Source organism: Podarcis melisellensis (assembly GCF_964234715.1).
Source record: "Podarcis melisellensis genome assembly, chromosome: 17".
NCBI classification, from domain to species: Eukaryota; Metazoa; Chordata; class Lepidosauria; order Squamata; family Lacertidae; genus Podarcis; species Podarcis melisellensis.
Window position 1 is genome coordinate 30,532,316 of NC_138534.1, and position 21,755 is coordinate 30,554,070.

The window sequence follows — 21,755 nt, forward strand, 5'->3', positions numbered from 1 at the left end:
TCTCATCCTGAAGCAAAGTTCTTAACCTGAAGCACTATTTCTGGGTTAGTGGAGTCTGTAACCTGAAGCGTATGTAACCTGAAGCATATGTAACCCGAGGTACCACTGTATATATAAAAAAGTGTGCCTAGACATTCCGTTGTTGCACCCACAACCTAGGTTTAAGGTGCCATTTAGCTCCTACTTTCATATCTCAGTTTCTAACACTGCAACTCTGTGGTCCCTGTGTGGCTGAGATTGGCTGTGCTACTTTACCCAGGAAAAGGAGACTCCATAATTATAAGGGGGGGAGTGGTTCTAGGACAGCAGTAGGTAGGCAGCGAAAAGCATCAATGAAAGTTGAACCATCGCACCCTTTCACGGGGAGCAAGAAACATTTCTGTGCTGTTTTTGACCCCAATGTGGGAGAACATCTGGCACAGATCTAATTCTTCATGAACCACCCCCCTAATCAGTCGTCTTGATTGCTATGGATTGCTGAAAATATATACCACAACCCAGAGCCAGCTGTCAAATATAAAATATATAGATCAAAGTATGTAACACGGTGAAAACCATGTTTTCATAAATATGAACCTCTAGAGGTCAACCTTCATTTTAAAATAAAGTGTCTTCATGGAAGATGCTATTGTTTGCAATGCAACCAACAACAACAAAAAGAGCTGGGAATCCATATTACATTCAGCTGCAACACATGGAGTGAATAAGGTGATGATGCACTAATAATGTGCCGGTGTCAGGTGGCTCTCCATTGGCTCCGCAGTGTGATCAGCCTGGCCAAAAGTTAGCAGAGGAAAGCCAGCAGTGTGGCAAGATTGCCAATGCGGACGTCACCCCATAGAAGATGATGCTGTGGTGAGAGCAGTGGGTCGCTGGAGGGTGAGGCAGCAGCTGGGTAGAGGGAGTGGAAGGGTCACGTTTCCCAGCAACTTGGCCTTAAGGACAAGGTGAAGGCAGAGCTAAATGGCTTTGGAAAAAGCTAAGCCAGGATCCTAAGCTCAAGCGTCAATAGAGGCACTTTTCCCACTCCTCCCTGCCAGGAATAGAAGGTGGTGTGAACACTTGCTGGTGGAGCACAGTAGCGGCAGCAAGAACATTTGGTACAGTTGCAATCGAAATTATTCAATTCTACCCCATTGCAAATCAGGGGTGGAATAATAGTGAGACTGGAGAAACCAGTACAGTCATACCTTGGTTGCCGAACGCCTTGGAACTCGTACATTTCAGCTCGCAAACGATCGAAAACCAGAAGTGAGTGTTCCGGTTTTCAAATGATTTTCGGAAGCCGAACGTCCGAAGCAGCTTCCGATTGGCTGCAAGAAGCTTCTGCAGCCAATCGGAAGCCGCATCTTGGTTTTCAGATGGTTCTGGGAGTCGAACCGACTCCCGGAACGCATTCTGTTCAAGAACCAAGGTACAACTGTATAAGTTGCAATTTCAGCTGAATTTGGAGAAACCACTTGAAGCATCCGTTGTGTTAAGCTATTTCAATTGCTTTTCTTTGATTTGCTCATTTCAAACAGCTGAACATCTGTAAATTTTGATAAATACAAATTTTGAAGACTGGCTGTGTTTCGGGTCACATATTGCTTCGGGAAGTGTGAATTAGGAGCGTTCACTTTCTGATGTGAACTGAATTGATTCCTCCCCCCTCCCCCCATCCCATCTTCATCTGTACCTCTCAGTTCCTGCTGAGCAATGTTGTTGTTGTTTTGTCATTTAGTCGTGTCCGACTCTTCGTGACCCCATGGACTAGAGCACGCCAGGCACTTCTGTCTTCCACTGCCTCCCACAGTTTGGTCAAACTCATGCTGGTAGCTTCGAGAACACTATCCAACCATATCGTCCTCTGTCGTCCCCTTCTCCTTGTGCCCTCCATCTTTCCCAACATCAGGGTCTTTTCCAGGGAGTCTTCTCTTCTCATGAGGTGGCCAAAGTCTTGGAGTCACAGCTTCAGGATCTGTCCTTCCAGTGAGCACTCAGGGCTGATTTCCTTAAGAATGGAGAGGTTGGATCTTCTTGCAGTCCATGGGACTCTCAAGAGTCTCCTCCAGCACCATAATTCAAAAGCATCAATTCTTCGGCGATCAGCCTTCTTTATGGTCCAGCTTTCACTTCCATACATCACTACTTGGAAAACCATAGCTTTTACTATACGGACCTTTGTTGGCAAGGTGATGTCTCTGCTTTTTAAAATGCTGTCTAGGTTTGCCATCGCCTTCCTCCCAAGAAGCAGGCATTTTTTCATTTCGTGGCTGCTGTCACCATCTGCAGTGATCATGGAGCCCAAGAAAGTAAAATCTCTCACTGCCTCCATTTCTTCCCCCTTCTATTTGCCAGGAGGTGATGGGACCAGTGGCCACGATCTTCGTTTTTTTTTATGTTGAGCTTCAGACCATATTTTGCGCTCTCCTCTTTCACCCTCATTAAAAGGTTCTTTAATTCCTCCTCACTTTCTGCCATCAAGGTTGTGTCATCTGCATATCTGAGGTTGTTGATATTTCTTCCGGCAATCTTAATTCCGGCTAGGGATTCATCCAGTCCAGCCTTTCGCATGATGAATTCTGCATGTAAGTTAAATAACCCGGGAGACAATATACAACCTTGCCGTACTCCTCTCCCAATTTTGAACCAATCAGTTGTTCCATATCCAGTTCTAACTGTAGCTTCTTGTCCCACATAGAGATTTCTCAGGAGACAGATGAGGTGATCAGGCACTCCCATTTCTTTAAGAAATTGCCATAGTTTGCTGTGGTCGACACAGTCAAAGGCTTTTGCATAGTCAATGAAGCAGAAGTAGATGTATTTCTGGAACTCTCTAGCTTTCTCCATAGCTTTCTCCATAATCCAGCGCATCCAGCTGAGCAATACTCAGGGACAATAGACCCGACCACCATGGATGTGAACTCTCTAGAACAGAACCTTCTGCAACACGCACACATGAACACACACCATTCTAAGGCAGATGGCTTTGGTCCTCCTGCAGATACCTCAGTTCGGAAAGTATGAAAAAAAATCTCGCTGTAGGAGAGGAGCATTCCACAACTGAAAGATCTCTGTGTGTTTGGAAATTATTTCCCTCTGTGATCCTAAAAGCATTTTTCAGCAATTAGCACACAGATGAAAATGTCGTTAAAAAGGGGAGAGAATGCAAAATAGATTTTTAAGGTCAAGTGTATGTTCCAGGGATTGTAGATTTCACGTTCCCATTGTAGAAATACAAGAAGCGATTTTCCTGGTGCGTGTGAAAGGTGCCTACGAAACCTTTCACCGAATTACAGGAGACTGGAGATAGACTAGGCTTTCTTTTGGAAGAGTAGAAAGCGATTTGAAACAACCATCACACTCTTTGTGCTCTTGCCCCATTCTTGCCTTTGGTCGGCAGGACATGGATGGCACTGTGGGTTAAACCACAGAGCTAGGACTTGCCGATAAGAAGGTTGGTGGTTCGAATCCCCATGATGGGGTGAGCTCCCATTGCTCAGTCCCTGCTCCTGCCAACCTAGCAGTTTGAAAGCACGTCCAAGTGCAAGTAGATAAATAGGTACCGCTCCTGCGGGAAGGGTAACGGTGTTTCCCTGCACTGCTCTGGTTCACCAGAAGCGGCTTAGTCATGCTGGCCACATGACCCAGAACCTGTATGCCTTGGCCAATAAAGCGAGATGAGCGCTGCAACCCCAGAGTCGGCCACGACTAGACCTAATGGTCAGGCGTCCCTTTATCTTTATCTTACCCCAGCTGTTAAAAAACAAAACCAAGAGTCCTTAGCAGGAAAAAAATGGTGGCAACACATCTAGGTGCCTACATATATACAGTTGCCATTTTTCCCCCGGTAGGGCTGTTGCACTTTTTTAACAGCTAGGTAAAAAGCACCAATTTTCACTGATAAAAGGATTTCCCCCTTTTTTATTTCCCCCTGGAATCAGCATGTTGGGAAAAGCTGCACTTACTGTGCGTGAAGAAGTCTTTTGGCCCCGTACTTCCAGTTACTTCCAGGTTAATCCCCCTTCCCCATTCAGCAATCTTAATCTGGATAGTGGATCCCCCCAGCTTTTCCTTAAGAAAAAGAGGTACTCAGTCTTAAGCACACTGTTTAAATATGCTGTAATTCTTGTATGGCAGAGTCTCCATTGGGAACATGAGATGCTAAGGAGTTAGAATTTTTGGTCGCAGGGTCGAAGTAAGGCAGGATATGTGTATTATTCCAGGAGGCCATGCCAGGATCAAGGGGACAATGGAAAGAGCCATTCCTCAGAAGACCTATAGACTTACAAAAAAAGAGTAGACCTGTAAGCATTGCAGCAAAGGTGTAGAGCTGGTTGGAGTGATACATGATTCTTCTGCCCTTCTATGCGAGTTTACCCACATTTGCCATCTTGCTACTTCCATTTCTGCTGCATAGTCTCATCTTTCCAAATCATAAATGTGCCACAAAAGCTCCCCTTCAGTAGAATTCAATTTTTCATGGACACTAAATTATTCATGCCCTAATGTGTCCTCCTAGCAGTTGCTTGCAATTTAAGCTATTTGTTCCTCCAACCCCAACCCTCCGGCCAACACACAATAACTCTGTCATTTTGACTGAGCCAGCGAAAACATATCCTGGGCCTTCCATCTCAGTGTACATGTTTACAGTTACCACAAGTCTTCTGCTGCAGCTGGAGCTTTGCGCTGGTTATTTTACTACCAAGAGTCAAATGGATATTCTTGGAGATGTCCTTCAGCAAAGATCTTCATTTGTCCTGCTTTTTCCTTTTACATGAATGACTCAAACATATAATAGGTTAAAATACAGATTCTGTCACAAAGACTCATTTAAGTGTGTCTCAGTAGCTGAGTCATGCAACGCTGCCTACAGAAAATGTGCTAAGGAAAATTACCCAAATTATCATTTGGATCCTAGCACAGAATTTTCCTTTTTCATAACTGCTGCACACTGGGTTGACATCTTCATCAAGCTATCCACCTCAACCAGTCAAATTCCTGGTAAATCATTGCCAGTTCAGACGTCATGAGTGTATAATGTGAATTTAAGATTATTATTTTTTGCCTTGATATGCATTGCTGTACAGTGGTGCCTCTGGTTACGAACTTAATTTGTTCCGGAGGTCCGTTCTTAACCTGAAACCGTTCTTAACCTGAGGTACCACTTTACCTAATGGGGTCTCCTGCTGCCGCCGCGCCGCAATTTCTGTTCTCATCCTGAGGTAAAGTTCTTAACCCAAGGTACTACTTCTCATCCTGAGGTAAAGTTCTTAACCCAAGGTACTACTTCCAGGTTAGCCAAGTCTGTAACCTGAAGTGTTTGTAACCCAAGGTGTTTGTAACCCAAGGTACCATTGTACAATTGCACTTGCCATTTTAGAAAACCATAGAATTGTAGAGCTGGAAGGGACCATGAGCTCATCTAGTCCAGCCCCCCCTGCGATGCTGGAATCTTTTTGCCCAACATGGGGCTCAAACCCATGACCCTGAAATTAAGAGTCTCATGCTTATACTGCCTGAGCTATCCTACCTTTTTACTACCTATTCACTCCGTTTGGAGAGATCAGATGGGGCTCCTAGCCATCCTTTTTTGTTTCAACTACCCTGAACAATTTAGTATCAGCAAACTTGGCTGCCTCACTGCTCACCCCTAACTCTAGATTGTAGAATTAGAAGGGACCCTGAGAGTCATCCAACCCCCTGAATATCAACATGCAGTCTCCCATCCAATCTGAAATCTGCTTAGTTTTACAAATGTGCTAGCAGTTTTATTGCTGCCCGCTTGTCAATCAACCAATGCCATGATGCCAGATTAGCTGGTCTTGAGTCAGCCATGAAACCACCAGCTCTCCTTTACCAGAGCAAATTTCGAAGTTTAAATAAACAGTGAGCGAAAGCTTTCTCTCTCTCTTTCTTTCTTTCTTTCTTTCTTTCTTTCTTTCTTTCTTTCTTTCTAGCATCCAGAAAACCCTACAGTGGATAAACTGGCAGGATATGAGAAAAGGGGGGGGGAGTAGACTATGGGTGGAAACTTCTTGTGATCCAAAGTCTGTTTGTGGCCAGGGAAGCCAACTTGAATAAAATATTGGGGGGTGGAGTGGATATATAAGGCCTGCCCTGGATAGTCAATCACAATACATGGCATACGCACACCATTTGAATGGTGATGCCCATAAACGTTGCAGTTTATTTTATTGAAGGGCGAAGGGACCTCAGCCCCTAGGATTTGGCTCCTATGTTTGTGGCAACTGAGGAACAATGAAAGGCAACAGAGCTCACCCTGCTGTTGAAAAAACCCATTCCTCTTTGGGTGTACAGTGGTACCTTGGGTTAAGAACCTAATTCGTTCTGGAGGTCTTAACCTGAAACTTTTCTTAACCTGAGGTACCACTTTAACTAATGGAGCCTCCTGCTGCCACCGCACAATTTCTGTTCTCATCCTGAAGCAAAGTTCTTAACCTGAGGTACTACTTCTGGGTTAGCAGAGTCTGTAACCTGAAGCGTCTGTAACCTGAAGTGTCTGTAACCACTGTATTTTAATGACGATACACATCACAATCCCTCCCTCTGTAGATGGAAAGCTTTTCTACAACGGCAGGCTGATCGTCTGCTCTCAGAAGCATTCCAGCCTGGCCAAAGGACACAGCTTTCACTTTGATTGAATTTATAGGGAGACCTTTGCTAAGCGTTATGGTTGCCAGCTTGTTCTTGAGGTTCTGAGAAATGTCAAGGACCACGTCAAAGAGGGAAGAGCATCAGCAAACACCGGATCAATGAAACTGATGGATGCTGGAAAGGAATCCGGTTGAAGTCCAAGAGGGGGCTGGTTTGGTTTGGTTTTCTTTTCTTTAAGTACGTAAAGTTAAGATAACCAAACGAAACGTAGTGAGAATGAATGAAAGCATTGCTCCTTTTAAAAAAAAAGTACTATGGTGGGCTTTGGTCTGCATAGACTGGCTGGGGAACCTGTGGGTCTCCAAATGTAATAATAATAATAATAATAATAATAAATTTATTTATACCCTGCCCTCCCCAGCCAGAGCCAGGCTCAGGGCAGCTAACACCAATGTAGCTTGGACGACAATTCCCATTACCCCTGAGCATTAATGTGCAGGCCTGTGTTAGTGGGGCAAAATTCAAGGCTGCAGTCCCAGGCACACTTACCTAGGAGTAAGCTCCATTGAGCACAGTGGGGCTTACTTCTGAGTAGGAAGTGGTGTTGTAAATATGCTACCGAGGGTATTTGGAATGATGCCTGAGAATCTGGAATGCAGCCCCTGTCTGTGGATGTTCCCTTTTTAAACACTAGATGGTGGGTAAATCTTAACCAGCACTTTTTGGCCTGTCTCCGGATCTCAGCATATGAGTGCCAAGTGCTAATGCATTTTATATTCTTCCTCCGTATCAGGAAATTTCAGTCTGCCAAGTAACAACGGAAACTGCTGATGCTGGGGGTCGGGGTGGGAACAGATGATGCATAAACATGCTGAGCAAAGGAGCACTCTGTTAGATCCACTCACCTGCTTTGAGGTGTGTTTGGTCAGAGAGGTCAAACCTGCAGTGCAATCGCTGTTCTTGCCACCCAGCATGGCCTCCATCGCTCACCACAAACAAAATGCGCGATCAAGAGCAACAAGCTGTGTGTTTTTGAGCCTTGATTATGCCTTGTCGGGTCTTGATGCTGCAAATAATGATGTAGTCCTAAATTGTCCCCGGTTCCACATGCAGTGATGAGACCATGTTGACGCAGTGAGTGGAGGGGAGGGGAAACCTCTATCAGCCCAATTTGTACTTGTTTACCCCAGCTGTTGGGACACGGGTGGCGCTGTGAGTTAAACCAGAGCCTAGGACTTGCTGATCAGAAGGTCGGTGGTTGAAATCCCCACGACGGGGTGAGCTCCCGTTGCTCAGTCCCTGCTCCTGCCAACCTAGCAGTTTGAAAGCATGTCAAAGTGCAAGTAGGTAGCGCTCCGGAGGAAAGGTAAACGGCATTTCCATATGCTGCTCTGGTTCGCCAGAAGCTGCTTAGTCATGCTGGCCACATGACCCGGAAGCTGTACGCCGGCTCCCTTGGCCAATAAAGCAAGATGAGCGCTGCAACCCCAGAGTCGGCCACGACTGGACCTAATGGTCAGGGATCCCTTTACCTTTATCTTACCCCAACTGTTAAAAAACAAAACCAAGAGTCCTAGCAGGAAAAAATGGTGGCAACACATCTAGGTTCCTACATATATACGGTTGCCATTTTTTCCCTGGTAGGGCTGTTGCACTTTTTTAACAGCTAGGTAAAAAGTACCAATTCTGGCTGAGAAAAGGATTCCCCCTCTTTTATTTCCCCCTGGAATCAGCATGTTGGGAAAAGCGACACTTACTGTGCGTGAAGAAGTCTTTTGGCCCCGTACTTCCAGTCCCAAGTAACGAAAACCATAAAGATACTCAAATCCCACATGTGGTGGGAATGTAAAAAAGTGAAAAGCTTCTGGGAAATGATATACAATGAGATGAAAAAAAATGTTGAAATATACATTTATAAAGAAACCAGAAGCATTTTTACTGGGCATTGTAGGAAGTGATATAAATAGAAAAGAATGTAAGCTGTTTTTATATGCAACGACGGCAGCAAGAATATTATTGGCACAAAAATGGAAGCAAGAAGAATTACCGACGAAAGAAGAATGGAGGAGGAAATTAATGGACTATGCAGAACCAGATAAACTAACAGGAAGGATTCGAAATCTGCAGGACCAGAAATTCACAGAAGACTGGTATAAATTTACAGACTTTTTGAAAAGTAATTGTGATGATTGTAGGTTTGCAAGAAGTTTTGTGAGATGAATTATTGCAATAATGGATAAAGGAGAGGATGGTTAGTTAAGATAATTAAAGGCAATATGAATTTAAGAAATGCATAAGAAGTGGTTAAAACGGTGGATCATCAGAGGTGTTGATGGAAGTCCAAAAAAGATTGTATAAGTGGTGAAGTTTTGTAGTATGTATTATAATTTATATGTTAAAATTAATAAAAATTATTATAAAAAAGATACTCAAATCAAGCCCCAAATCCTCTGATATTGTACAGGTTTAACAAAACAAAATCCCTGCCTCCATGAGCCTCTGCACAGTCAGCCCTCCCTCCTTAAGAGAAATGCTTCAGACATTATCAGAGCATGGACATGCTGCCTTGCCATTGCTGTTTATAAGGCTGTTCAATAGATGACATCTCCATCACCCTGGCCCAGCCAGAAATGAAAAGAAAGAAGGTCCTTCTTTCAAACCACAAAGTGGCTCTTTACAGAATTAACCAGAGGGGCACAGAATCCAGTCTCCAATAACATGGACCACACTTAGGTGGGACTCTATTTCTAAGGCCTGCTTTCCGTAAACCATCCCCCCCTCCCAGAGCATTTGGCACACTGCCCCTGAGGTTGCTCCTACTCCTCCTCCGCTGCTCTGCGATTCATCTGCAAGGTCCTCCTTTCTCCTGCACGGCTTGGCTTCCTGTCAGGTGCAGAAATGACATAAGCAGCAAGGCCACCACTTTAGACAAGGCCCTTTGCTTGAGAGATGCCAGGAAGCCAAACCAGCTGGATGGAAGACTTGACACGTATCCAACTCAAGGGTGGGAGGAACTGCAGAGGCAAAATAAACCACACACACAGAGAGGGAAAGTAAAGTGCAGATGGCTGCATTTTGCTGTGAATGCTCCAATGTTAATTACACTAATTATTTATATTAATAGTTTATACTGAACATTAGTATAAAAAATATAAGATGACCCAACTGGGTCCTTCGTCTTCTGGATTAGTATTCGCTGAATACGATGATTTCTCATCATCTCAGTGGTTAAAACTGCTTCCTATCTTATTAAGGCAACCAACAAACAACAGCTCTCATAGAGGTTCCTCTGTCTTGGTTTGTTTCCCCCTCTAGCTTGAGTCAAGGGCCTATTGTCTCCCTCTAAGCTCATTCTCTAAACACCATAGTCCAAAACTCCTGAGCTGTGAAATTTCTGTTCCTTTCGACCAGCTGCCTCAGCGCGTGAGCTTCTCTCTTGGACTGCTCAAAGCTCGGTATCCACATCTCCTGCAGAGCCGTTCTGTGCGTATTGCGAGACGAAAAAACAAATGGTTGCGGTTTGGAACAGCTCAGGTGGCTTGCTTCTGCATTCCACTTTTTTGGTAACATTCCCTGGTTGAGAGAGAAAAAGAGAGAAAGAGAGGTGGGAGGACACAATCTGAATTTTATCAACCACCATGTAAGCAGGGATGAATATACACTCACTTCCACTTCCTTGGCTGGGGAGGACGGGGTATAAATAAATATTAATATTATTATTATTATTATCATCATCATCATCATCATTATTATTATTATTAAGGTCCCTTAGGAGTGTAGCCAGTTATGTTAGTGGAATGGTTTGCACAAGAGAAGGTGCAGGAAGCCGGAATGGTTCTGATGGCTGGTTGCACAACAGACTGTTGCAGTCACAACCTGTCGCACAGCCATCTTCCACTAGCACAACTGTTGTGCTGGATTTCATATTACACAGGTATTATCACCACCATGTATTTATTTATATAGCGCCATTTGTGTGCATGGCTCCGCATTGCGAATGCAGCCCTCCGTCTGAAAAAGACTCCCCTCCCCACTGAGCTAGGAATGAGGTCTACATGTTCGCTCCGTGTAGCTTTGAATGGCTGAAACATGCTTGATGCATTTAATAATAATAATAATAATAAATTTTTATTTGTTATTGTATCCTGCTCTCCCAGGCCAAAGCCGGGGATGCAAACTTGACAGGGCTTGGATGAAAATGTGCCTGCCACTTCTTGCAGTCTTTTTTAATGCTGCGGCGATTCTGTAAACAAGCATTATGTTTCACTCAAGAGGCTGCGAAATATTGCAGTTTAATAAACTGTGGGCTGTCATTAGATCTAATCATTGCTTGATGTGTGCAACCCACTCCGTAGGTCAGCCTTGAGTGCCAACTGAAGACCATGTCAGCAGCAATTTCACTCAAGGCAATACCGGATGAATTATTTCGCTGCAATAATGTAGGCAGCTGGAGAAGAGTTGAACTCACAGAATATGAGACTGGGGGGGGGGGTATTTGAAAGCAAAGAACCTGTGGCCCTGCAGATGTTGTTGGACTCCAACTCCCTTCCACCCGTGACCATGTCCATGCTGCTAAGTCTGATAGGAGTTGGAATACAGTGGTACCTCTGGTTAAGTACTTAATTCGTTCCGGAGGTCCGTTTTTAACCTGAAACTGTTCTTAACCTGAAGCACCACTTTAGCCTATGGGGCCTCCTGCTGCTGCCGCGCCGCCAGAGCACGATTTCTGTTCTCATCTTGAAGCAAAGTTCTTAACCCAAGGTACTATTTCTGGGTTAGCGGAGTCTGTAACCTGAAGCATCTGTAACCTGAAGCGTATGTAACCCGAGGCACCACTGTACGACCACAGCTGATATGCCACAAGGTCCTTATTTCTCTTATAAAGACTCATATAAACTCGGAACTCTGGGAGAACATCTGCCTTCTTTTCCTTGGGAGCTCTCCTTGGTCCTGGAGAGTGTGTCTCTGGCCCTGCTTCTATCTGTCAGAACTCATACATCACACCTGCCAGAAAGTGACTCCACTTGACAATTAGTACCTGGCAAGTCTGACTCAGAGACGGTGCGAGCCTGGCTATAACAGGGCAGATGGCTTTATAATTACCTTTGCTTGTCTCCTCATATTTCCCCATATTCTAGTGCACACCATGCATTCAAAGGCATCTATGTAATTGTCTTTCATGATATCTTGCACTCCCCATGTGCGTTCCTTTATAGCAGCAAGCAGGTGTTGGTTGGAGATGTCCCCTTTCAGCTTCCATTCAAGGTAGGCTTCATATTTCTCATCATCTGCATCCAAAGCTTTGATGTACTGTGCCAGGTCCTTGGGGTGTGAGAATCCTGTGACCAGGATTGCACTCTTATTGCTGGGAAGCCAGTCTTTGATGCTAGGAGAGCCATAATAAACTGGTACCACACCCAGCTTCAGTGGTCTCCAGAGCTTTTCAGTGATATAATCTTCACAGACAGCATTCTCAAAGGCAAGGACAAATTTATACTGAGCAAGTATCTTGTAGAAGTTATCGTTATCCATGGAGGCAGGGTTTTCAAGCTGCTCTGGCAGATCTCTGTTATGCAAACAGGCACCATAGGAATCTACCTCAATGTGAGCCATAAGCTCCTGTACGTAGCTGTCCCGGTCAGAGGGAGGATCGCAGTCAGACTGTACATATACGAGGGGCGCGAGCCTTTTCCTCAAGCTGTTCTTGTTTTGCAAAGGAATCATGTACCTCAGGGATTTTAAGGCCTCAATACTTTCAAGGTACTGTGTGGTGAGTGGCAGATGTGAGTTGCGGCTGAACGTTGCTGTGTGGTTGAACAGAGTGATGGCGGGTCTCTGGAAGAGCTTGTAATTGTTTTTGGGTGACTCCTCGTGGAAAAGGGCCCAGTCATGGTGGTCTTTTCGGGGGAGAGGTAAGCTATCTATACTGAAGTCAGTACCTAGATGTTGAAAATACAAATGGGAGAGAAAGAAATCAGATTGCTCCCAGTGAAAGAAATATTGGAAAACACTATTCAATCTGGCTGCGCTTCCATGAATGATATGAGCAGCATTTTACCAAGGCAGCATAGTATTTACGACCATCACCTCCCCTCTCTCACCTATGGCTCCTCCCCACAACATCTTACTAACATGCAAAACAAGTGGGACCCACAATGGAATGTTGCATGTGCTTCTGTTGAGAGAGCCATTTTCCAGCATACTCCATTCCATCCCCCTTTCTCCTTCCCCAAGGTTGCCATTCCACTCATGACACACACACACACAGATGGACAGCATTTCATGCCTGTTGAGGATGCTCAGTTGTCAGAAGCAAGCCAGCGGCAAGTCACACTGTGCAAAGTGGAGTTAATTAGCAAGAGCATGATCACTTGGTGGAGTGTCAGATCTAATGAGCACAGCAACTCATCTCTGTCAGGTCTTGCTTCCTATGAAGTAGTCACTGAGAATGAAGATCACAGCTGCATAAGTACCCTCCTCTCCCTGGTTCCCCCCCCCCAAGCGATAGGAGACTATGCCTGCGTGAATCTAACTTCTCTTTCACCCTTTTCATGCCTCTTCTGGTTCTGGGAAACCAGGGGGGAAGGGAGCTGGTCTCAGCAGAAGGGGGAGACACCCATGACTCTTCACCATCCTGACTCATCTCTGCTTCTTGGCCTCCCTTACCCCACTTTCATGCTTCAGCTTCAGCCTCTGGTTCTGGACTGCTCTCTGCCACAGACTCTCCCAGCTCACTAAAACCCTGTTACCCCTTCAGATTCCTCTGACCATTCATCATTGTCCCACCACCACTCCCTGAGCATTGAGCCTTCTTCCCTTGGTGGTTCCCCAGCTGGTTCTTCCCACCATTCCTCTGTGTCCAACCAGTCCATGACATCAGTCCTCAGTGAGCTATACACAAATATACACTTGGGTTCTTTGGGGGGGTACTTCTAGTCCTTGGAGTTCCTCCAGATCTGCTGAGAACTCCCAGTTCTGTGTGGGAGATGCCATTTTAGCTACAAATGAGATCCTAATTCTGCTTCTAAGCAGATAAGCAACAAAGGCTGCAGCAAGGCAGTTCCTAATGGGTCTTCGCAATATAAAACAATTAACACTGCAATCCTATATACAACTGTAAGACCCATTGAATTCAACAGGACTTGTTTCTGAATAGACATTTATAGGACTGCACTGTAAGTTTATGCTAGTTTTCTGTTTGGAGTTCATAAAACATTGCAGGATAAAAAGTGCTGTGATAGGTATCTAAAGTTATATATAAAAAGGATGCTATACATTCTGAGAAAAGCTCAATAAAATTTGATTCCCTTAAACTTCCAGTGTTCGGGTCTATCTGAATAATAAATCTCTCTAGATGTGGTTTTGAATTATAAAGGGAATATCCTGCGGACATGTATTGTGAAAATAATATTTTTATTACAGCTCTGAGGAGAGAGATAATAAAGTCAGTTTTGTGCTTGACAGCCAAAATAATTCAGCCCAAGAATCACCAGCTCCATGGGAATCGTGAAACTTGTTTCAAAACTTTTATCTACTTTTCCTGCTCCTGGATTTGAGTTGTATCCATTGGGGGCAGCTGCATGTTTTTAAAGAGAGTAGCTGCATGTTGTGACTTGGGTTTCAGAAACGGAGGCTTTGACAACATTAGCAGCAAAAAAAAAAAAAAAAAAAATGCAGTGCACCCACTAGAGAAGTACTGAATACAACTTTTAAAACCGCATTAAACTGGGGCACCCTTGAGTGGATATTACAACTTTTAGGTGATATTGTAAACAAACAGAGTCCAATTCTTGCTGAGAAAATAAAGTCAGAGCTGTCTACTAATGGTGAAGATAAAGGATCTGCAGAGAGAAGCCTATAAAAGGATACTTCCAAGGTGAAACACTAGGATGACTGATTGATTTGATACAACGCATTAATCTTAGCCAAGCTGATAGACAATATGTCTTAAAGGATGCGAGAGATGATAAAAAATATGCTTCAGACCAGAAAAAGACAGAGAGGCATTACAAGGTTTATGATGAGAAAATGCAGAATAAGATTTGCAATTATGAGCACATTTCATACTTTAATGTTTGTGACAAAATAAATAATGGTCTAAGTTACGGATGGGCAACATGCAGGTCACTGACATAACTGAAGTTTTCTTATGATCCTCATAGGTATTTTCCAAGAGCTTTTATTAAAGTAAGTAGCCAGTCCTTATTTACTAAGTAGCCAGTCCATTTAGGCTTGAACTGAGATCATGGTTTCTTGTCCCACTTAAGGTATTATTAAGATTTGCAGTGCTAGGATGACTGTGTTACAACCAAATAGTATTATTGTGAAAGGTACGCAGATTTTTCACAGACTGTACTTTTTGCATCTTGTTGCCATTTGTCCTCATTGTTTGCAATATTTTTTCCTCTAAAAGTGTGTACATATGCACACACACACACTCTCTACAACTGAGGATAACAATTCATGCACCTGAATTTACGCCCAAGTAAATCTGTTGGTCTTTATAGTAACGATAAAACTGGGTTTTTTTGCTTGAAACTAATATGGCTACCTCTCTGAAAACTGACTACTCACATTAATTATCTCCATTTCCAGTGTTCAGCTGTGAGTGCCAATCTTTATATAGCCAAAATGGCACCGTCCCCACATAAAAGGGAGGATTCAGCAGACTTGGGGAAATCTCAGGGTTTGCAGAACTACAGAAACATCCTTTGGGTGGGAGGGGACTTAAGGCAGTAAGATCAATGGCCGTAGCATGCTCACTGACCATGGTGAGGAACAGAAAACCCAGAAGAAAGGAGGACTGAAATGGAGTGGCAGGCATCGCAAACAGCAGACCCCAAAAAGCAGCACGCCACGCTGCAACATTCTGTTGCAGGCCCCACTTCTTTTCTCCGTTATGCTTGGCAGCTACAAGATAAATGAACCATGTGAGCGAGGGAGAAAGGCAAAGTCACTCATCATCTTGAAGAATAAAATGAACCAGCCTCTTACCATAAAACAGAAATGCTTTAGTCATAGAGTTGTGCTGATAGGTCCTGTTGATAGTAAAGAAGCAAGCGTCTTGTCCGCACCGACCAAGCCGCCCTGTCTCTCCTGTCAGCGGAGACCACCACAGCAAGATAGGATATCGGCCGTTGTTCAAAATGGTCTTTGTATCGCTGGGGAGTTCCGGTTTCTTTACAAACAGATAGGTGTATTTCTGCCATTCTTCATCTTTCAGTGCGCTGTTTTGTGAAATGGAGGTTTTCGTCATCTTCCTTTCAGACTTTCCAAGCTCTACAACCACCTTTCAAGGGGAAAGAGAAATCTATCCTTATTGAAGTCTCATTATACATGGCATGAACTATTGTTCTGTATAACAAAGCACCCACTGAGGCCTGCTTTAAAATGGAGAAAACAGTAGGCCCTGGTCTCTGTAGAATTTAGTTCTAGTAGATAGTAGTTGGGGAAATTATTAAATGATTGCGACCTTACTATTCTCATGGGACTTAAGATGTTGGGTTGGTTGGATTATTGTTTTCATCATTAGGCTGCCAACTGTTCAATCAACCACAGCAGCTGTGTCTCTTAACAGTATATCCCTGAGAAGCTCAGGCTTCCTCAGCCCTCCAGATGTTTTGAGACTACAATTCCCATCATCCCTGACCACTGGTCCTGCTAGCTAGGGATTATGGGAGTTGTAGGCCAAAAACATCTGGAGGGCCAAGGTTGAGGAAGCCTGCATTAGCTCATAATATTTATCTCCCTACAGTGGTACCTCAGGTTACATACGCTTCAGATTACATACGCTTCAGGTTACAGACTCCGCTAACCTAGAAATAGTGCTTCAGGTTAAGAACTTTGCTTCAGGATGAGAAAAGAAATCGTGCTCTGGCGGCGTGGCAGCAGCAGGGGGCCCCATTAGCTAAAGTGGTGCTTCAGGTTAAGAACAGTTTCAGGTTAAGGATGGACCTCCGGAACGAATTAAGTACTCAACCTGAGGTACCACTGTACTGCTAAAAGCTTCACATGTTAATATCATTCATACATTAAATTCCTTTACTAATGAAAAATCCATCAATGGGGGGAAGCTCATCAGCAGAGGGCAGAGGTTGGGAGAGTTGACTCAGGGAAGGGATGTCGCAGGAGTACACAACTCCCATCAGCCCTGACCATTGGCCATGCTGGCTGGGGCAGATGAGAGTTGGGAGTCCAACATCCATGGCACCAATAGCAGCCCCAGTATTTTGGAACATTGTTCCTATTGGATGTCATTCAGTGTAGTGCTAACTGTGACATGCATGCAAGGTCTGCTCACGCAATAAGAATTCCCCCCTTCTCCCCCTTTGTCTTGGTGTTCCCCCAACCCTCCAGAGCAGATTTAGGGGGGCATGCGTAAAGGAGACAGTGGGGAAATCCTGATGCAGGAACAGGCCTTGTTCCATGCATGCACAACAACTTAGTTCAATCCCAATGAAATCAGTCAAGCACCTACAATTTTGATGCTCTGTCATCTGCTGAAAACGAGGTGTTTTTGTTTTGGTCTTGTCAGAAGTTTTTATTTAGAGAAATCTATTGTTGGTCATTTGCTTTGGTGTATTATTATATTTTAGTCCGTTGTGTTTTGAGTGCACATAGCCACAATATTTTTCTTATATGAGTCGGTGCCTTATAAATAAATATAAATACAATCTGGGTGGTCATGGAGACGCCGTACCCCTGGGGTAGAAAGATAAGCAAAAGAGGATCTCCCTTAGGCCCTGGGAACCCAGGAGAAGTTTATGTGGGACTGTGCTGAAGCTGTCTGGGTGGGCAAGCCTGCCCTCCCTTCTCTTCATGCCAACAGTCCTGCCACAGAATCATAGAGTTGGAAGAGACATCTAGTCCAACCCCCTGCAATGCAGAAATTCTTCGCCCAACGTGGAACTTGAACCCATGACCATAAGATTAAGAGTATGGCATGTTTCAGCCTAAATCAGTGCTCAACTCCTGACCCTGAGTATCTGTAGTACCTGGAGGGTGACGAGCAGAAAAAAGATGGCCATTAAACAGAAGCAGGATGCCCAAAATCTCTTCTTCCTCATTGCATTCATGCCTCACGTTTGGGCATAGGAAGCAGGTGTTGCCTCTTCAGAATTGCTGCAACATACTCCACAGATGGTCTTAACTGCTGTTTCCCTTCACCTCCTGGTCCTTCTCTATTGCCACCAATGATGGGGGAATCGATGCCATTAAGGACAGTGATGAAAAACTGGCCGCACTTCTGATCTTCTACCGTGCAGCTTCTTGAACCAATGGCTTCTTGGAAGCGAATGCATCTGCTAAAGGAAAACAGGGCAGAGGTGTGTTTTAGAGGCACTGGTACAGCCAGTTTGATATACAGTGGTACCTCGGGTTACATATGCTTCAGGTTACATACGCTTCAGGTTACACACTCCGCTAACCCAGAAATAGTGCTTCAGGTTAAGAACTTTGCTTCAGGATAAGAACAGAAATCGTGCTCCGGCGACGCAGCGGCAGCAGGAGGAGGCCCTAATTAGCTAAAGTGGTGCTTCAGGTTAAGAACAGTTTCAGGTTAAGTACGGACCTCCGGAATGAATTAAGTACTTAACCCGAGGCCTCTAGATGCAAACGGGATCCGTTCCGGAGCCCCGTTCACATCCAGAAGCGAATGCAACCTGCGCCCGCACATCTGCACGTGCGCAGGTCGCGATTCACCGCTTCTGCGCTTGACATCATCTTGACTGTCTGCGCATGCGCGAGCGGCGAAACCTGGAAGTAACGCGCTCCGTTACTTCCGCGTTGCCGCAGTGCACAACCCGAAAATACTTATCCCGAACCTACTTCAACCCGAGGTATGACTGTACTGCGCTTCACTTTATATCAGAAAATATATTAGACACAAATGTTATTTCATCATAATCAAGGCTTTGTGTGTTTTATGTCTGTCACCATACAAGTACAAAAGAGAACAGGCTTTCATTTTAGGAACGGAATCCTGCAGTCCAAGAACTTTAGCTTTCTTTATATATAACAGAGTTTCTATTAATAACCAGTTTATAGTCCTTATGTGTTCCACTGACCGCTTTCTAGTCTGCAGGTATGGAGGCTCATCTAAGTGTCAAGATATACATACTTTTGTTAGAAGACCAGCAACTTCACATTTGAGTCCTTTAGGAAATCTCAACAGAGTACCATCTGAACCCAGTGATATGTCAGTTTTTAATTTGTCCATAAGGCCTAAAACCTTGTTACCACTCACTTCTTCAGATTCCCTTTCCAAAAAAGTTAGTTCAGGCACAGGAATCTATCTGCCCTCAGACTTCCAGTGTGAACATCACATTCAATTTCTCTGTCATCTTGTTTGCCTCTTTTAGCACATATCTGACTCCGGTCATTGCTGAAAGCTCCCTATCTCATTTCCTGCTACTGCTGTACTTAAATATTTTCTATGGTTGGCACTTATGTTTTTAGGAACATGCTCCTCAAGCTTTTTGTTGTCTCCATCATGGTTTGATTGCATTTATGTTAACAAAAGTCTGTATTTATTTATTTTTTTCATTTGCCCAAGTCTTCTTGCCTTAAATAGTTTCATTGACTCTGCTTATTAACCATCCTCTTGGCATCCTCTTGCCCCTGGATTATCTGTTTGGGACAAAAAAACTGAAGCAATTTGTTTCCTTTTTGTGGGATACTCTGGTGCAGCACTACAGTGGTACTTCAGGTTACATTCCTTCAGGTTACATACGCTTCAGGTTACACACTCCGCTAACCCAGAAATAGTGCTTCAGGTTAAGAACTTTGCTTCAGGATGAGAACAGAAATTGTGCTCCGGCGGCGCGGCAGCAGCAGGGGGCCCCATTAGCTAAAGTGGTGCTTCAGGTTAAGAACAGTTTCAGGTTAAGTACGGACCTCCGGAATGAATTAAGTACTTAACCGGAGGTACCACTGTACTGTTAACTAGCTAAGGCTCACACAAGACAAGACCTCTCACTTTAAACAGGGTAGTACAGTGGGTCAGCCTTGACTGCCAACTGAAGACTAAGTCAGCAGCATTTTCAATCAAGGCAATGGCTGATGAACTATTTCGCTGCAATATTGTAGGCAGCTGGAGAAGAGTTGAACTCACAGAATATGAGACTGGGGGGGGGAGGGTATTTGAAAGCAAAGAACCTGTGGCCCTGCAGATGTTGTTGGACTTCAACTCCCTTCCACCCATGACCATGTCTATGCTGCTAAGTCTGATAGGAGTTGGAATACAGTGGTACCTCTGGTTAAGTACTTAATTCGTTCCGGAGGTCCGTTCTTAACCTGAAACTGTTCTTAACCTGAAGCACCACTTTAGCCTATGGGGCCTCCTACTGCTGCCGCGCCGCCAGAGCACAATTTCTGTTCTCATCCTGAAGCAAAGTTCTTAACCCGAGGTACTATTTCTGGGTTAGCAGCGTCTGTATCCTGAAGCGTCTGTAACCCGAGGTACCACTGTATAAGGATCCCTTTGACTAGAAGAAGCTTCCAGAGTCAAAGTTGCCAACTTTCCTTTACTGGCCCTACTCCTCTGCCTTGAACAGGAGTGACAAGCATAACTACTGCTATTTCTTCTTTTTAAGTAAAGCTGTTCCTGGCACAAGGATAAAATAAAATGTGAAAATTAAGCAAGCAAACGTTTCCCCATCAGCCTTCTGTTACAGGCACAAGGGACCAGGCAGCAAAACACGATTAGAAATCTGAATTCATATCCTTGTTTCCCGATGGACTGAAAGACTCAAACGGCCCTTTTATCAGGGCAGCTGGGAGGGCGGGGGGAGCTTCAGGGAACCAAGAAAGTCTTTCTTTTCTCTCTTTTCCCAGTCCTTTAAAACATACAAAAGCCTCAAGCGGCTCCTTCATCTTTATAGCATTGTGTAACATCCTAGACTGCAGGAGATCTGTCTCTCTCTCTCTCTCCCTCTCTCTCCCTCTGTGTATGTTTATATATCTATATTTATATTATATTTATAAAAAACTCACCCCGGATAACAGCTCTTCCGTCTTGTTGCTGCTAGGCTGTTTTTTGTGGGTTGGTTTTTTTGTTTTTTTACTTTCAGTTTGTACTTCTTTTTTTTAATCGCCCTCGGGATTACGGCAAAACCTGGAGAAGGATCGGAAAGCTACAGTGCTAAAACCCGACCGTCCGTTTGGGAAAGCGCCTGGGAAATCCAGTTCATGAATTCCCACGTTCCGGGTTTCACTTAGGAACCAGCTTCGAGCCAGGATTTGCGGAGAGAGGCGACGTCGTCTCTCTTTCTCTTTAGATTTTGTAAAGGAAAGTTAGTCTAATTGCACTAATAATATCAGCATTTTAGTGAAGTCATTCCCTCCCTGGAAGAAACCATCGCCCCGAGCCAGGCGATCTCGGCAAACGGGGTAGGAAACAACAACAACACGCAATTAAATAAATTAAGCATCAGCGACAATCTGGGGTTTTTTGGGGGGAGAAGGGTTTCGGGCTTCCCGTTGGAAAGAGAGCGATTAAAAGAACCGGCGGCTGCGGCTCTCGCCTTTGCAAGGTTGGACGGCTGCTGCATTATGCTAAAGCTCTTTGCCAGCGGGAGGACTGAGTTGCGTCAGTGGAATACATACATATATCTTTACAGGAGCGCTAAAAAGCCCTTTGAGATCATTCATCACGAAGCAGCTGAGGATCACACACACACATCCGAATCATTTAAGGCGGGACAGTTCCGCCTTTGATCCCTTAATATTGCTTAGCATGTCTTTACTTAAGGTAATTTGTGCATCGCACCTTCTTCTCAGGGAGAGTTCACATAAAACTGAAAATAAGAAATTCAGCAGCCAGCAAATTATCTGTCTTATCAACTCTTCAAATATATAGCCATATGCATAGATAATTTTAAACATGCATACTCTTCAAATATATATTCCATATGCATAGATCGTTTGAAATATGTATACAGTACTCTACAAATAGTTATTTCAAATTATCTGTGAATATGAATATATATATCTATTCAAATATATATTCATATGCATAAATAATTTGAAATATGCATAACTGGTCATAGAATCATAGAATTGTAGAGTTGGAAGGGTCCACAAGCGTCATCCAGTCCAACTCCTTGAAATGAAGGAATCTTTCACCCAGGGGTGCCAACTTGAATAAAATATTGGAG

At 44.2% G+C, this 21,755-nt stretch overlaps 1 protein-coding gene across 3 annotated transcripts; it reads right to left on the reverse strand.

Moving 5' to 3' along the window:
• Positions 1–9,162: 9,162 nt before the first annotated feature.
• FUT10 (fucosyltransferase 10) lies at positions 9,163–20,801 on the reverse strand. 3 transcript variants are annotated; one of them, XM_081894440.1, is made up of 5 exons: positions 20,593–20,801; positions 17,595–17,900; positions 15,595–15,889; positions 11,704–12,539; positions 9,163–10,173 (listed from the first exon to the last, which is right to left on the reverse strand). In XM_081894440.1, the coding sequence occupies exons 2-5, from the start codon at positions 17,673–17,675 to the stop codon at positions 9,949–9,951; spliced, it is 1,437 nt and encodes a 478-aa protein (XP_081750566.1). In that variant the 5' UTR covers positions 17,676–17,900; positions 20,593–20,801; the 3' UTR covers positions 9,163–9,948. The 3 variants fall into 3 exon arrangements, with proteins under 3 accessions (XP_081750566.1, XP_081750567.1, XP_081750565.1); XM_081894441.1 differs by having other exon boundaries at positions 17,683–17,903; XM_081894439.1 differs by having other exon boundaries at positions 17,595–17,903.
• Positions 20,802–21,755: the final 954 nt, after the last annotated feature.

What these genes read in the sequence shown, in the direction of transcription:
- FUT10 (XM_081894440.1), bottom strand. Translation starts at nt 17,675, where the DNA reads ATGAATGCAATGAGGAAGAAGAGATTTTGGGCATCCTGCTTCTGTTTA. An exon ending in TTCTGCTCGTCACCCTCCAG is followed by an intron (nt 15,890 to 17,594) that starts GTACTACAGATA and finishes TCCCCTTGAAAG; the next exon opens with GTGGTTGTAGAGCTTGGAAA. An exon ending in TAAAGCATTTCTGTTTTATG is followed by an intron (nt 12,540 to 15,594) that starts GTAAGAGGCTGG and finishes TTCAACATCTAG; the next exon opens with GTACTGACTTCAGTATAGAT.